This window comes from Salmo salar, unplaced genomic scaffold (genome assembly GCF_905237065.1).
Source record: "Salmo salar unplaced genomic scaffold, Ssal_v3.1, whole genome shotgun sequence".
NCBI classification, from domain to species: domain Eukaryota; kingdom Metazoa; phylum Chordata; class Actinopteri; order Salmoniformes; family Salmonidae; genus Salmo; species Salmo salar.
The window spans coordinates 503771-520457 of NW_025548782.1; the positions used below are offsets into that span (position 1 = coordinate 503771).

At 45.2% G+C, this 16687-nt stretch overlaps 1 protein-coding gene across 1 annotated transcript; it reads right to left on the reverse strand.

The window, feature by feature from the left end:
• Positions 1-600: 600 nt before the first annotated feature.
• On the reverse strand, positions 601-7175 carry LOC123733285 (trichohyalin). The gene is made up of 5 exons (XM_045712748.1): positions 7034-7175; positions 5502-6369; positions 1507-1686; positions 726-921; positions 601-634 (listed from the first exon to the last, which is right to left on the reverse strand). Exons 1-5 carry the CDS (start codon positions 7097-7099, stop codon positions 601-603), a joined length of 1344 nt encoding a protein of 447 aa, XP_045568704.1. The 5' UTR covers positions 7100-7175.
• Positions 7176-16687: the final 9512 nt, after the last annotated feature.

Genomic DNA, 16687 nt, shown 5'->3' on the forward strand with positions numbered 1-16687 from the left:
GCTTGATGACTTAAAGAGGAGGAGGAATTATTGGGTGACACTTTTAATTACCAATGTAACCTCAGTGGAACTGTGGCTTCATCGAGTTCCAGCTCTAGGCAGACAGCACGTCAGGAATGCTGTAAGACATCACAGAGACAGGTAAGTATCTATATATTTACATGTGTGTTGCATGTACACTAAACCCTCACATTTGGATAATGTCACTTTTAAAGTGACAACATATATATAAACAGTGTAACATGAATACATGTTTAAACATTATTTACCTCATCTTAATTCTCTTCCAGATGCCTGGCCTTTTCTTGTTCTTGGAGGTTGGCTCTGATGTTTCAGCCTCTTCTGGAGCTTCTAGCTGCTGGCTCTCTGGCACCCCCTGTTGGTTCTCTGAACTCCCCTCCTGGTTCTCTGGCACCCCCTGTTGGTTCTCTGGCCACTCCTGCTGGTTCTCTGAACTCCCCTCCTGGCTCTCTGGCACCCCCTGCTGGTTCTCTGGCCACTCCTGCTGGTTCTCCGAACTCCCCTCCTGGTTCTCTGCCCATGCCTGCTGCCTCCTTGGCCCCTCCTGCTGGCCATCTCCAGATCCTACAGGCTCTTGGCTTACTTGTTGGCCTGTGGCCCATCCCGGTAATGCCTGACCGTGGTTGGAATCGTGGCTGTGTTGGGTGGTTGGACACCGGGTGTTGATTTGAGCATCAGCCTCCAGATTCATCTGCTCCAGGTACTTTTCCATCATCCTCTCCCTCTCCTCCTTCAGATTCTGATGAGTCCTTTTTTTAAGCAGGGACTGCTCTCTCCACTGCTTATTGAAATCCTCCAACTTCTTCCTTCTCTCCTTATCCTTCAGCAGCTCCTTCCTCTTCTCCCTCTCTCTCTCTGCCCGGGTCATGGTGGATATTACCCTTGGGTGTCCAGGGAAGGCTGGGAGGGGAGAAGAAGTAGAGTTCACATTCAACTTAGTGGATCTGGTATCAACTAAAATGTAATGGACACAGGGAATTAAGAATAGAAAACACAGTTGGAGCTCAATGATTCTTTAATCTTTTCAATTGAGCAAGGCATGGAATTTGTCAATAAAGTGCAATAATTCCCATCCCGAATTGACCTGACCCTAAGTTGAACATGAGCCCCAAATGGCACCTATTCCTTGTATAGTGCCAGGGCCTATGTGATAGCTTAGGGCTCCATGGCAACTAGCGGACCCCCGACCCCCCCAAAACCCTTTTTTGTGTGTGTTTTTTAGGAACTCTTTCTGGGTCTCTACTTAGTCTTGAGAGTTAGACTAGTAGATGACATTAGGTATCATTTAAAAACGTGGTTGTTACATCAGCAGTATTTTTCTTGTTATGTCAGTCAGTCACTCAATTAGCCATGTCAGCTAACATATTCTTTGGACAGAAGTTTTATATTGAAACAATGATGCAACATGATGACTGGCTTGGAACTTATGTGTGTAGAGGAGACTAAAGAGGATGATGTCATAAGCAGAGGTAAAACAGGTCTTACCTAGGTGGACGATCTTATAGCCCTCCTCAGCCTCTCTCTGATACGTTCTCTCGATCTTTTTGAGGTTCCTCTTCTCCCACTTCTTATTCACCCAGTCCACAGCTCTCCTTCGGATACTTTTATCAGGTGGGATAAGGTCCTCCTTGTCATCTTCCTCCTCCTCCTCCTCTTCACTGTTCTCTGTCTCACCCATCTTGTAATTCCCAGGGATCTCTCTTCTTTCCTCTTCTGACATCTCCTCTCTTATGTTTGCCTTTATGATGTTCTCTCTCTCTCTGATTAAAGCTAAATGGCCTTCAATGGCTCTCTGCCTCTCCTCCTCTCTCTTTTCCTCTCTCTGCCTCTCCTCCTCTCTCTTTTCCTCTCTCTGCCTCTCCTCCTCTCTCTTTTCCTCTCTCTGCCTCTCCTCCTCTCTCTTTTCCTCTCTCTGCCTCTCCTCCTCTCTCTTTTCCTCTCTCTGCCTCTCCTCCTCTCTCTGCCTCTCCTCCTCTCTCTTTTCCTCTCTCTGCCTCTCCTCCTCTCTCTTTTCCTCTCTCTGCCTCTCCTCCTCTCTCTTTTCCTCTCTCTGCCTCTCCTCCTCTCTCTTTTCCTCTCTCTGCCTCTCCTCCTCTCTCTTTTCCTCTCTCTGCCTCTCCTCCTCTCTCTTTTCGTCTCTCTTTCTCTCCTCCTCTCTCTTTTCCTCTCTCTGCCTCTCCTCCTCTCTCTTTTCCTCTCTCTGCCTCTCCTCCTCTCTCTTTTCCTCTCTCTGCCTCTCCTCCTCTCTCTTTTCCTCCCTCTGCCTCTCCTCCTCTCTCTTTTCCTCTCTCTGCCTCTCCTCCTCTCTCTTTTCCTCTCTCTGCCTCTCCTCCTCTCTCTTTTCCTCTCTCTGCCTCTCCTCCTCTCTCTTTTCCTCTCTCTTTCTCTCCTCCTCTCTCTTTTCCTCTCTCTGCCTCTCCTCCTCTCTCTTTTCCTCTCTCTGCCTCTCCTCCTCTCTCTTTTCCTCTCTCTGCCTCTCCTCCTCTCTCTTTTCCTCTCTCTGCCTCTCCTCCTCTCTCTTTTCCTCTCTCTGCCTCTCCTCCTCTCTCTTTTCCTCTCTCTGCCTCTCCTCCTCTCTCTTTTCCTCTCTCTGCCTCTCCTCCTCTCTCTTTTCCTCTCTCTGCCTCTCCTCCTCTCTCTTTTCCTCTCTCTGCCTCTCCTCCTCTCTCTTTTCCTCTCTCTGCCTCTCCTCCTCTCTCTTTTCCTCTCTCTGCCTCTCCTCCTCTCTCTTTTCCTCTCTCTGCCTCTCCTCCTCTCTCTTTTCCTCTCTCTTCTCTCCTCCTCTCTCTTTTCCTCTCTCTGCCTCTCCTCCTCTCTCTTTCCCTCTCTCTGCCTCTCCTCCTCTCTCTTTTCCTCTCTCTGCCTCTCCTCCTCTCTCTTTTCCTCTCTCTGCCTCTCCTCCTCTCTCTTTTCCTCTCTCTGCCTCTCCTCCTCTCTCTTTTCCTCTCTCTGCCTCTCCTCCTCTCTCTTTTCCTCTCTCTGCCTCTCCTCCTCTCTCTTTTCCTCTCTCTGCCTCTCCTCCTCTCTCTTTTCCTCTCTCTGCCTCTCCTCCTCTCTCTTTTCCTCTCTCTGCCTCTCCTCCTCTCTCTTTTCCTCTCTCTGTCTCTCCTCCTCTCTCTTTTCCTCTCTCTGCCTCTCCTCCTCTCTCTTTTCCTCTCTCTGCCTCTCCTCCTCTCTCTTTTCCTCTCTCTGCCTCTCCTCCTCTCTCTTTTCCTCTCTCTGCCTCTCCTCCTCTCTCTTTTCCTCTCTCTGCCTCTCCTCCTCTCTCTTTTCCTCTCTCTGCCTCTCCTCCTCTCTCTTTTCCTCTCTCTGCCTCTCCTCCTCTCTCTTTTCCTCTCTCTGCCTCTCCTCCTCTCTCTTTCCTCTCTCTGCCTCTCCTCCTCTCTCTTTTCCTCTCTCTGCCTCTCCTCCTCTCTCTTTTCCTCTCTCTGCCTCTCCTCCTCTCTCTTTTCCTCTCTCTGCCTCTCCTCCTCTCTCTTTTCCTCTCTCTGCCTCTCCTCCTCTCTCTTTTCCTCTCTCTGCCTCTCCTCCTCTCTCTTTTCCTCTCTCTGCCTCTCCTCCTCTCTCTTTTCCTCTCTCTGCCTCTCCTCCTCTCTCTTTTCCTCTCTCTGCCTCTCCTCCTCTCTCTTTTCCTCTCTCTGCCTCTCCTCCTCTCTCTTTTCCTCTCTCTGCCTCTCCTCCTCTCTCTTTTCCTCTCTCTGCCTCTCCTCCTCTCTCTTTTCCTCTCTCTGCCTCTCCTCCTCTCTCTTTCCTCTCTCTGCCTCTCCTCCTCTCTCTTTTCCTCTCTCTGCCTCTCCTCCTCTCTCTTTTCCTCTCTCTGCCTCTCCTCCTCTCTCTTTTCCTCTCTCTGCCTCTCCTCCTCTCTCTTTTCCTCTCTCTGCCTCTCCTCCTCTCTCTTTTCCTCTCTCTGCCTCTCCTCCTCTCTCTTTTCCTCTCTCTGCCTCTCCTCCTCTCTCTTTTCCTCTCTCTGCCTCTCCTCCTCTCTCTTTTCCTCTCTCTGCCTCTCCTCCTCTCTCTTTTCCTCTCTCTGCCTCTCCTCCTCTCTCTTTTCCTCTCTCTGCCTCTCCTCCTCTCTCTTTTCCTCTCTCTGCCTCTCCTCCTCTCTCTTTTCCTCTCTCTGCCTCTCCTCCTCTCTCTTTTCCTCTCTCTGCCTCTCCTCCTCTCTCTTTTCCTCTCTCTGCCTCTCCTCCTCTCTCTTTTCCTCTCTCTGCCTCTCCTCCTCTCTCTTTTCCTCTCTCTGCCTCTCCTCCTCTCTCTTTTCCTCTCTCTGCCTCTCCTCCTCTCTCTTTTCCTCTCTCTGCCTCTCCTCCTCTCTCTTTTCCTCTCTCTGCCTCTCCTCCTCTCTCTTTTCCTCTCTCTGCCTCTCCTCCTCTCTCTTTTCCTCTCTCTGCCTCTCCTCCTCTCTCTTTTCCTCTCTCTGCCTCTCCTCCTCTCTCTTTTCCTCTCTCTGCCTCTCCTCCTCTCTCTTTTCCTCTCTCTGCCTCTCCTCCTCTCTCTTTTCCTCTCTCTGCCTCTCCTCCTCTCTCTTTTCCTCTCTCTGCCTCTCCTCCTCTCTTAGTCTGAACATGTCTTTCTGTCTGGCAATTCCAATCTGTCGTTTTTTATCCTGCTCCTCTTGTTGTCTTGCCCTCTCCTGTTTTCTTTCCATCTCCAGCCGTCTTTCCTCCTTGTCCCTCCTGATTTGTTGTCCTCTTTCTATGTGTTCTCGTTCCCCCTTCAACACTTCTAACCTCCTCTCTTTACGTCTATTGAAGACTTCCCGTGCTTTAGCTTTAACATGAACTACTACATCTTTCTTCATGCTTACTTCCTTTCCTCTCTCTTCTCGTTCCATGTAGTCTTCCTCTGCTTTCTTAATAATCACTTCCTGCTTTTCTTCCATCTCTCTCTCCTGTTCTATCTCCAGTTCATTCTGCCCTTCATTTCATCTTCCTGCTTCCTCCCTCTCTCTCATAATCATATTTTCTTTCTCCATCTCTTTCTGTTGCTGATCTTTTAATTCCATCTCTCCCTGATTCTCATTGTCTTTCTCCCTTTCTTTCTCTTTCTCCATTTGTTTCTGTCTCTCCTCTTGTTGTCGTCTGTGTATCTCTTCTATCTTTCTCTGTATCTTGTTCTCCCTCTCTCTTCCCTCCTTCTCCATGTCAATTTGCTTCTGTTTCCATATATCTTCTTCTTCTTGATCTCTCTCAAACTTTCTCTTTCTCTCCTCTTGTTGTTGTCGTCTCTCTTTCTCTCCCATCTCTCTCTGTCTCTCTTCTTCACTTTCTTGCTCTTCCATCTCTATTTGCTTCTGTTTACATCTTTCTTCTTCATGCTCTCTTTCAATCTCTCTCTGTCTCTCTTGCTCTCTTTCCATTCTTTTTTGTGTCTTCTTCATTCTCTCTTTCTTTTGATCTCTCTCTGTCTCACTTTCTCCCTCTCTCTTTCTTCCTCTTCCATCTCTATTTGCTTCTGTTTACATCTTTCTTCTTCTTCGCTCTCCATCTCCTTCTTCTTCTCATCTTCTTGTTGTCTCTGTTTTGGTATTGTCTCCATTCTCTTTCTTTCTACCTCTTTCTGTTTGTTGTTCTCACCCTCCATCTTCTCCTCCATGTCCATTTGGTTCTGTTTCCATTTATATTTGTCTGTTTCCATATTTTCTAATTCTAGCAGCTGTACCTTGATTTTCTTGAAGACTTCCTCCAATTCAGACGTCTTTTTGTCATTGATGAGGGCTGTCTCCATCTCCATCTCTCTCTCCACTCTATTTTTCATCTCCTCTTCACTTCGTCTCCAATCATTTTCTCTCTCTCTGTCTCTATCAAATGTTCTCTCTGGTTCAGTCTCGTCTTTCAATCTAATCTCTTCTTTCATTCTCACAACCTCTCTGTCTAACACTAGTACATTTTGGTTAACCTGTTTCACTCTCTCATTCTGTCTTCTATATGCTTCTTTCGCTCTTTCAAATTTGATTTTGTATTGAATCTCTTTTGTTGTCATATCTTCTTTCAGTCTCTCAACCTCTCTCTCTAACTCTTTTACCTTTCCGTTAACCAGTTTGACTTTCTCATTCTCTGCAATACACATGTCTCTTTCTCTTTCAAATATGATTTCCTTTTCCATCTCTTTCAATGTCTCAATCTCTCGTTCTAACGCTTTTATCGTTTCTTCTGCCTGTTTCACTTTCTTCTTCATTTCTTGTCTTTCCAATTCTGCTTTTCTCTCCCTTTCCATCTCCCTTTCTCTCTCCTTTTCCCTCTCTCTTTCCCTCTCTCTTTCTGTCTCAATAGGTTTGTTGTTCCAGGCCAGTCTTGGTCGCTGATCCTCCATGACTTTCTGCCATAGCCTCAATCTCTCTATCTCTTGCTTCATTTTAAAAGGTGAAATTAGTGATAATCTATGACCAAGACATACTTTCAAAGGATTTGCAGAGAATGATACATAGAAATACAACCTAGACCTAGGTAATTGAATCAAACACTGGACAACATCAATAGCAGGGTTATTTTGATCAATTCATCTGGACAATTCATTGTCAATTAATGTATTGACATGTTTGAAAGAATTATGAGACATTTTATGGACAAATACAAACACACAACTAGCTTGCCCATTCAGTTAGGGGTTTGAGAAATTCCTGTTGCAATTTGTGTGATGTTATAACAATGTTGCCTCTGATGTTTATGCTTGTAGAAATTACTCCTACAAATGATGTTTCACTAATGCAATTATTTACAACCTGCACACATACAGTTATCAACAACAACAACAGTAATGATGTTAATAAGGAAGTGGATATTCAACCGGCAGAAGAAAGGCATAGGGGTTGAGATAAATGAAGGTTAGGTTCAGGACCTAGGGTTGGGTTAAGGTAAAGGTTAGGTATAGTTTCAGTGAGGTCAAGGTAAGGGTTAACGTTAAGGAAAGGCATAAAGGTTAACATTGGGTTAGTGTACCGCTGTCCACCATCATTCAATTTCAGCTGGGTGAATATACACGGCCATTTAATAATAACAATGACATGTCTTACGTGGGCCAGTTGTAGATCCACCATCAGTAGCTCCAGCAGATGTTTGACTCTCTTGATCTCCTGCATTTTTCTCTGGTTCTCCTTCGCTTCTGTGACTCTCTCTGCCTCTCTCTGTCTCTCTGCTTCTCTCTGTCTCTCTGCTTCTCTCTGTCTCTCTGCCTCCCTCTGTCTCTCTGCTTCTCTCTGTCTCTCTGCTTCTCTCTGTCTCTCTGCTTCTCTCTGTCTCTCTGCTTCTCTCTGTCTCTCTGCTTCTCTCTGTCTCTCTGCCTCCCTCTGTCTCTCTGCCTCCCTCTGTCTCTCTGCTTCTCTCTGGCTCTCTGCTTCTCTCTGTCTCTCTGCTTCTCTCTGTCTCTCTGCTTCCCTCTGTCTCTCTGCCTCCCCTGTCTCTCTGCTTCTCTCTGTCTCTCTGCTTCTCTCTGTCTCTCTGCTTCTCTCTGTCTCTCTGCTTCTCTCTGTCTCTCTGCTTCTCTCTGTCTCTCTGCTTCTCTCTGTCTCTCTGCTTCCCTCTGTCTCTCTGCTTCTCTCTGTCTCTCTGCTTCTCTCTGTCTCTCTGCCTCCATCTGTCTCTCTGCTTCTCTCTGTCTCTCTGCCTCCCTCTGTCTCTCTGCTTCTCTCTGTCTCTCTGCTTCTCTCTGTCTCACTGCTTCCCTCTGTCTCTCTGCCTCCCTCTGTCTCTCTGCTTCTCTCTGCCTCTCTGCTTCTCTCTGTCTCTCTGCTTCTCTCTGTCTCTCTGCTTCTCTCTGTCTCTCTGCTTCTCTCTGTCTCTCTGCTTCTCTCTGTCTCTCTGCCTCCCTCTGTCTCTCTGCTTCTCTCTGTCTCTCTGCCTCTCTCTGTCTCTCTGCTTCTCTTTGTCTCTCTGCCTCCCTCTGTCTCTCTGCTTCTCTCTGTCTCTCTGCTTCTCTCTGTCTCTCTGCTTCTCTTTGTCTCTCTGCCTCCCTCTGTCTCTCTGCTTCTCTCTGTCTCTCTGCTTCTCTCTGTCTCTCTGCTTCTCTCTGTCTCTCTGCCTCCCTCTGTCTCTCTGCTTCTCTCTGTCTCTCTGCCTCTCTCTGTCTCTCTGCTTCTCTTTGTCTCTCTGCCTCCCTCTGTCTCTCTGCTTCTCTCTGTCTCTCTGCTTCTCTCTGGCTCTCTGCCTCCCTCTGTCTCTCTGCTTCTCTCTGGCTCTCTGCCTCCCTCTGGCTCTCTGCCTCCCTCTGTCTCTCTGCCTCCCTCTGGCTCTCTGCCTCCCTCTGTCTCTCTGCTTCTCTCTGTCTCTCTGCTTCTCTCTGTCTCTCTGCCTCCCTCTGTCTCTCTGCTTCTCTCTGGCTCTCTGACTCCCTCTGTCTCTCTGCCTCCCACTGGCTCTCTGCCTCTCTCTGTCTCTCTGCCTCCCTCTGTCTCTCTGCTTCTCTCTGTCTCTCTGCTTCTCTCTGTCTCTCTGCCTCCCTCTGTCTCTCTGCTTCTCTCTGGCTCTCTGACTCCCTCTGGCTCTCTGACTCCCTCTGGCTCTCTGCCTCCCACTGGCTCTCTGCTTCTCTCTGTCTCTCTGCCTCCCTCTGTCTCTCTGCTTCTCTCTGGCTCTCTGACTCCCTCTGGCTCTCTGACTCCCTCTGTCTCTCTGCCTCCCACTGGCTCTCTGCCTCTCTCAGGCTCTCTGACTCCCTCTGTCTCTCTGCCTCCCACTGTCTCTCTGCCTCCCTCTGTCTCTCTGCCTCCCACTGTCTCTCTGCCTCCCTCTGTCTCTCTGCTTCTCTCTGGCTCTCTGACTCCCTCTGTCTCTCTGCCTCCCACTGGCTCTCCGCCTCTCTCTGTCTCTCTGCCTCCCACTGTCTCTCTGCCTCCCTCTGTCTCTCTGCCTCCCACTGTCTCTCTGCTTCTCTCTGTCTCTCTGCTTCTCTCTGGCTCTCTGACTCCCTCTGGCTCTCTGACTCCCTCTGTCTCTCTGCCTCCCACTGGCTCTCTGCCTCTCTCAGGCTCTCTGACTCCCTCAGTCTCAGGATCTCAGCCATTCCACCATTCCTCTTCTTCTTTTCCTCCTCCCAGAGGCAGACTTGAAGTCTGTCCATCTCCTTCTTCTGATTTCGGATCGTTCGATCCTTCCCTCTCAACTCAAGCATGTGGGCTTCCTTCTTTGTACAGGTCTTCTTCTCTTCTCTCAGGAACTGAACCTCCATCTCTGCCTGCTTGTAGCTGGGAGCAAATGAATGTCCACACATTATTTAGGAAGTGAACTCAGACAATTTATTACAGCGTTAAAATAATAATTAAACCTCTGCTCAATTAAACTGTCTTTAATAACACAACTCACACAACTGTGACTTACAGTACGTGAATGTAATGAGTTGACTGTCCATGATGGCCAGAGGTGGGTAATGTGTAGCTCTGGTCCAGGGCGTTACGTACAGCTTGCAGACACTGAGCCTTCCTTCAGCAAGCCGCACATAATGCCCTGGACCAGAGCTAGGTTATGTGATGAATGACTTACAGACTGTTCCACATGATAGGAGGGGGTAAGAAGACAGTCCCAGTAGGAGACGGAGATCGTCCAGAAGAAGAAGAGGTGTCCATCTCCTCAGAGACTGTAGTAAAGGTCTACAAGTTTTATTTCTGGAAAATAAAGAGATGCCTTCGTTCAGCAACAATGTGTGTTTCTATGTTTCTGTCACTAGATGGAGCCATTGTACACAACATTTACTCACCAGGTCAGTGAATTCAGAAATAGTCTACACACTACAGTACTCAAGCTCTAGCCTACAACCCATCATGCATCAGCACAAGTAATATAATAATACCTCATCACAACTTCATAATCACAGTACACCTGGATTGTGTTCACAAAGTGTTTCAGGGTAGGAGTGCTGATCTTGGATCAGATCCCCCCCTGTTCATCAAAACGTATTCAGTTTGATTTAAAAGACTAAAGTGATTATTGATCAGCACTCCTTCTATGACACTTTGTGAATATGAGCCTGTGTGAAAGAACCTTTCTGGCATATGCTGGCTAGACAGTACACAGACAGACAGATAGTCCGACAGACAGACAGATAAGTCAGCAAGACAGACAGACAGAAGAGTAGACATAGATGGACTGATTGATAGCAACAGAAAAAAACAAAGATATAATTGTATTTTATAATGTCAGAAAGAAAAAATATTTCAAATACATTAACGTTCACCTTCACATGTGTTATCTTACCATGACAGAATTATAGGCTAAGTAGGCTAGCGGTTGGTTCATGTATTGTAAACTTGTGTAAATATTTGACTCACCTCAAATCACACTTGTCAAAGCGCAGTTTTAGTGTGGAACCGAATAATATCTTTGGCATTAACTTTCTCTGGTCTGGAGCTGTATTGTTGCGTCATTTGAAACGCTTGAGCGTCATAATCGGTTCACCGCGCCTGCTTGATTGACAGCTAGAGGTTCTCCTGCGCATCAGTGTCCAAAAGTCGATATTGTTGAGCTGCTCATAATTGATAAAGACATTTATAACCATTTTCACTTGACTTTTATTTCGCGTATTTTTGCCTAAGGTTATTTGGTAGTCTATGTTGTGTGATTTCTCTTTGTATGGACCTAAAGTTCAATGAAATACAAACAGCAACCATAGCCTACAAACATTTCCCACACAAATACAAATGTGGGTGTTTAGTGAGTACACAAAATAATAACAGGACAGCCATAACTGTACAAACAAACATACAATCACAACTCTTGGGCACCAAATATTCAATGTAAAAGCCAAAAGGTAGGCTAACATGAAGTCCGATTCTGAAATGCGCGTCAACAATTGAAGAACTCGTTTTTAAGCATGAAATAAATCCTCGTGGACCAGATTGACCCGCTCTCCCCACTATGTATTGTTTCTGCAGTGAGGATTCACCCCCTTTAGACAATGATGTTGTAATTTATCTGCAGAAAAACGTTGATCTGAGCTCAACAAGCAGTAGTAGCAGTATGCAAATCAGAGAGCCAGATGAATGGATCTTTCACCGATGCATTTCGGTTCCCGACGTTCAACAAAAACGATCCGTTCAAAAAGAGCCGTTCGTGAACGACACATCACCACACTGTAGTTCTCCACCATTGCGTATCGTGAGCTGGAGGAGCGTTCGTCCAACCTCTCATCCAAGTAAATTGCAGCGGCGCATCATCCATCCGCTGAATGTCCCAAGGGAGGGAGGATAGTTTACGATGCAACAAGCGTTTGGGGAGTACATTCATTGAAACGCAATGAGTGTTTTTAAATTGTTGAGGGACTCTTGCTCCAGGGGAAATCTCAGCAGCGATGTCTCTGCTGTGCGTCCGAGGTGGGATCTTTACCTTCTTCACTATGCTTATTATACTGTACATATCTGTCACATTAATCACATTGCACTCAGGAAAGTTGTCTGTAGGCTATTGGGGAGATGCGCATAGCCTGTTGAGTTGTCACGTTCCAGTCCAAACATGACCTGGGATGTGAGCAGGGAGCTATTCTATAACACATGTAGATGACATGTTGTCTTTATATGTAGATTATATTTTGGTTTTATATTTCATATTTGATTGATGATTAGGCCTATGACTTTTGATTCCACTTTGGCTACCTTGCACCATATTGTCCTCTCTTGCTATATCTTACACTTTATGCCCTTGTGCTGATCTTCTCTCTAAACAATAATCATGATAGTGTGAATGAGTTGAGTAAACTACACTGTTGTTATCTTCTCAGTCTGTACTGTACTGTCCCTGGAAGACCCTCCACATAGTTCACCTAGATCCAGTCCACTTTGTACCGCTGGTCAACTAATCATCAAAACCTCTGATTAGTGAATCAGGTGTGCTGGTGGTGGAATACATGATATGAACTGGTTAGGGGGAGGACAGGTTTGAGAAGGGAAAGACTAAATGGACTTTTCGGACCAACATCCCATTGACAGCCCGTCTGGCCAAAACCTGAAACCTAAAACTGACCCTAACCTTAACCTTGACCCTAACATTAACCAAACCTTTAAGCCTTAAAGGTAGTCTCATCATGGGTGTGATTCAGACTGTAGTTTCTCCATGTGTGTCCAGTAAACCTCCTCTCATCATGGGTGTGATTCAGACTGTAGTTTCTCCATGTGTGTCCAGTAAACCTCCTCTCATCATGGGTGTGATTCAGCCTGTAGTTTCTCCCTGTGTCCAGTAAACCTCCTCTCATCATGGGTGTGATTCAGCCTGTAGTTTCTCCCTGTGTCCAGTAAACCTCCTCTCATCATGGGTGTGATTCAGACTGTAGTTTCTCCCTGTGTCCAGTAAACCTCCTCTCATCATGGGTGTGATTCAGACTGTAGTTTCTCCCTGTGTCTCCAGTAAACCTCCTCTCATCATGGGTGTGATTCAGACTGTAGTTTCTCCATGTGTGTCCAGTAAACCTCCTCTCATCATGGGTGTGATTCAGCCTGTAGTTTCTCCCTGTGTCCAGTAAACCTCCTCTCATCATGGGTGTGATTCAGCCTGTAGTTTCTCCCTGTGTCCAGTAAACCTCCTCTCATCATGGGTGTGATTCAGACTGTAGTTTCTCCCTGTGTCCAGTAAACCTCCTCTCATCATGGGTGTGATTCAGACTGTAGTTTCTCCCTGTGTCTCCAGTAAACCTCCTCTCATCATGGGTGTGATTCAGACTGTAGTTTCTCCCTGTGTCCAGTAAACCTCTCATCGTGGGTGTAATTCAGACTGTAGTTTCTCCCTGTGTCCAGTAAACCTCCTCTCATCATGGGTGTGATTCAGACTGTAGTTTCTCCCTGTGTGTCCAGTAAACCTCCTCTCATCATGGGTGTGATTCAGACTGTAGTTTCTCCCTGTGTGTCCAGTAAACCTCCTCTCATCATGGGTGTGATTCAGACTGTAGTTTCTCCCTGTGTGTCCAGTAAACCTCCTCTCATCATGGGTGTGATTCAGCCTGAAGCTGGAGAGGCCAGTGGCAAACCAGCCCGACCACTTTATTACTAGTTGGGGATAGATTGTATCTCTAGAGTTACAGTAGGGCATTTCCATGTAAAAGGACCCAGGAGCACCAACGTGATGTTCATAGGAGCATGTGTAATTTGGTGTCAAATGAAATCTAAGAGTCTATATTTTTGGTAAATGTAACTCTAGATTCATTTTTCAACCAGTGAAGGCTTTGATTTCTGGGTAAACATGGGAAAAGGGATATTAGAAAACATCTTCCAGAAAAAGTCTTAAAAGGTCCAAAATCAAAACTACATAAAAACAGAATCAAGTTGACGTAAAGTCTTAAAAGATATTGATGTTTTTTAAAGTATTTTTTGTGTAAAGTGATTTATTTTACATTTTGTAGATTTTATAGAAGAAAAAAAAATGTAACTAATTGTATTCGAGAGAAGAGGTCTCTTTACAGTGTCAAATTTATTTTGATCTCTATGCAACGTAGTTGAGAAGGTATTGATATTTTTCATTTACAGGCAATTGTTTGCGTTGCAGTTTTAAGACGGTTCCATAAATATGCTGTGGTAAACATTTTTTATTCGCACTAATCAATCAGCACATTCAGGTATTTGTATGTCTCAATATAATAGTATTATTTATTTAAATCCATGTAAAATAATCTTTGTCCGTAAATAAAATCTGATCCTCAAGTGCGTTTCCCTCCAGTCAGCAGACGGCGATGTGCGTCTTTCAGGCGATGCTGCAGCGTGACGTATAATCTAGTGGACGGTTCTTCATAAACAGCTCGTCAACCACCTCGGTAGCTTGCTAGACAACATAGCCGAAATATTCAAGCTATTTATACGCTTTCGGTCTATATTAGCTACTGTGTTTTAGACACACTTCTGTCGTATCTACTTGTTAACCTATTTAATTTAATATTACGTTATTCTGTCTGCTGGACGGAGAAAGAAGCTCTGGGGCTGAACATTGTCGTGAAAGAGGAGAAGGAAGAGGAGGATCTTACAGTGAAACAAGAAGTAGAGGGTGATGCTGTTACAGTGAAAGATGAAGAGAAAGACGTTTCAGTTAAACAAGAGGAAGAAGAGGATGATGCTGTTTTTGGAGTGAAGAAGGAAGGAGAGATTACTGTCACATTGGAAGATGAAGAGGAGGAGATAGGAGATCTGATTAACACCAGTAAGTACCGCCTTCAATTAGTTTTTAACTTTGGATATTCGGAGTTGGCTCGTCAATACCTCTTCAACGGAGGGCCCTGGGATGATGACTGATATGTCTAGAATCAGACGACGTAGAGAACAAGCTACCCCTTGTTTTCTCCGTTCCGTTTCCAAAAAGTGACTTAACATATATATTTGAGGAGGGTCTATCTGCTGACCGCAGACTGGGGGCCACGGCATGTAGTGATTTTAATGTAGTGATGTTTTACTACACACCGTGCCCCCCAATAGAGCCATGTGAGAGTTGGGTTGGCTACACCAAAGATTATGGATATACTGACAAGATGTCTCTCCGTCCTGACAAGGGGAGTCGTTGTCCACAAAGCTGCACTGTGGGTTGTCTATCTCCCGCCTATCCTGTCTTTGGATTGGTGGATACATCTTATTATTGTAATCTATTGTTTATATTCTATGAGGGTTGTTGACGTCAACCGCCTGTATTCAATGGAGAGAGATGGTAAGCTACTAGCATGAATATGCATAGCGATCTGGAGACAACTCCAATAGTGTTTTTATCAAAGTTGTCGGTATGTCACTTGTCCACATAACAACTTAATCATTACGAAACTTCTGTTAGATCAAGTAAACCTCACGTAGCAAATACGCCATTCATTTTGTTGTTGACCAAATTCAACACTTTCCACATTGGGTTGATAATTGTTTCCACTTGGATACAACCTACTGTAACCTACTGGCATGACCTAGAGAGATACAACCTACTGTAACCTACTGGCATGACCTAGAGAGATACAACCTACTGTAACCTACTGGCATGACCTAGAGAGATACAACCTACTGTAGCCTACTGGCATGACCTAGAGAGATACAACCTACTGTAACCTACTGGCATGACCTAGAGAGTTACAACCTACTGTAACCTACTGGCATGACCTAGAGAGTTACAACCTACTGTAACCTACTGGCATGACCTAGAGTGTTACAACCTACTGTAACCTACTGGCATGACGTAGAGAGTTACAACCTACTGTAACCTACTGACATGACCTAGAGAGTTACAACCTACTGTAACCTACTGGAATGACCTAGAGAGTTACAACCTACTGTAGCCTACTGGCATGACCTAGAGAGATACAACCTACTGTAACCTACTGGCATGACCTAGAGAGTTACAACCTACTGTAACCTACTGGCATGACCTAGAGTGTTACAACCTACTGTAACCTACTGGCATGACCTAGAGAGTTACAACCTACTGTAACCTACTGGCATGACCTAGAGAGTTACAACCTACTGTAACCTACTGGAATGACCTAGAGAGTTACAACCCCCTGTAGCCTACTGGCATGAACAAGAGAGATACAACCTACTGTAACCTACTGGCATGACCTAGAGAGTTACAACCTACTGTAACCTACTGGCATGACCTAGAGAGATACAACCTACTGTAACCTACTGGCATGACCTAGAGAGTTACAACCTACTGTAACCTACTGGCATGATCTAGAGAGATACAACCTACTGTAACCTACTGGCATGACCTAGAGAGATACAACCTACTGTAACCTACTGGCATGACCTAGAGAGATACAACCTACTGTAACCTACTGGCATGACCTAGAGAGATACAACCTACTGTAACCTACTGGCATGACCTAGAGAGATACAACCTACTGGCATGACCTAGAGAGTTACAACCTACTGTAACCTACTGGCATGACCTAGAGAGTTACAACCTACTGGCATGACCTAGAGAGATACAACCTACTGTAGCCTACTGGCATGACCTAGATATATATATATATATATATATACAAGCATTTCTAAACTTTTTTTCTCACTTTTATGGGGTATTGTGATGTCTTTATGAGGTATTGTCTGAAAATTCTATTTTATAATAAAAATGTGTAAAAAAAGAAAGGGTCTGAATGCATGTATGTTGTATGTTCTAGGGCAGATTTGAAAAAAAATAGTATTTTCTTTCTACCAATTGATTGGTTGAAATGTTATGACGTGTATTTGTTCATATAGACACTCCCCATGTGTTTAATAAAATCAACTGTATGTGCAGAACTTGAACTGAACTGATGCTTCAAGCGTTTGATTAAATAATTAACACACACAAATGACTTGAGGAAGCCAGAGGTCAATATAACCAGAAGAAAATAACCAATTCCCCACCTGCTGCTGGCCTTCGTTAATTCTGACGTTATGCTCCTGAAGTTTCCGGTAAAATAGGCAAACTTTTGCCATTTCCGTTTGAAGTGCCAATTTATCTTACCATTTCTACCGATCTGCGTGCCAGTTATGAACGAGTTACAACACCTGTTTGGCTCCTCCACTTCCTGGGTCGGTGAAGTGAGTTATTACATTTAAGGATTAAATCATTTAATGAATATATCCGAGTCTCACGCTCATCACCTGTGGAATGCGGGGCTTCCAGCGAGGTGTGGATTTAATAGTATGTTGTACCTAGCTTCCCTCCTTCAGGGAACAGTAGTTATAGTCATAACGTGTGGATTTAATAGTATGTTGTACCTAGTTTCCCTCCTTCAGGGAACAGTA

What these genes read in the sequence shown, in the direction of transcription:
- LOC123733285 (XM_045712748.1), bottom strand. Translation starts at nt 7,099, where the DNA reads ATGCAGGAGATCAAGAGAGTCAAACATCTGCTGGAGCTACTGATGGTG. An exon ending in CTATAAGATCGTCCACCTAG is followed by an intron (nt 922 to 1,506) that starts GTAAGACCTGTT and finishes CTCCCCTCCCAG; the next exon opens with CCTTCCCTGGACACCCAAGG. An exon ending in AGGGAGAGGATGATGGAAAA is followed by an intron (nt 635 to 725) that starts GTACCTGGAGCA and finishes AACCACGGTCAG; the next exon opens with GCATTACCGGGATGGGCCAC.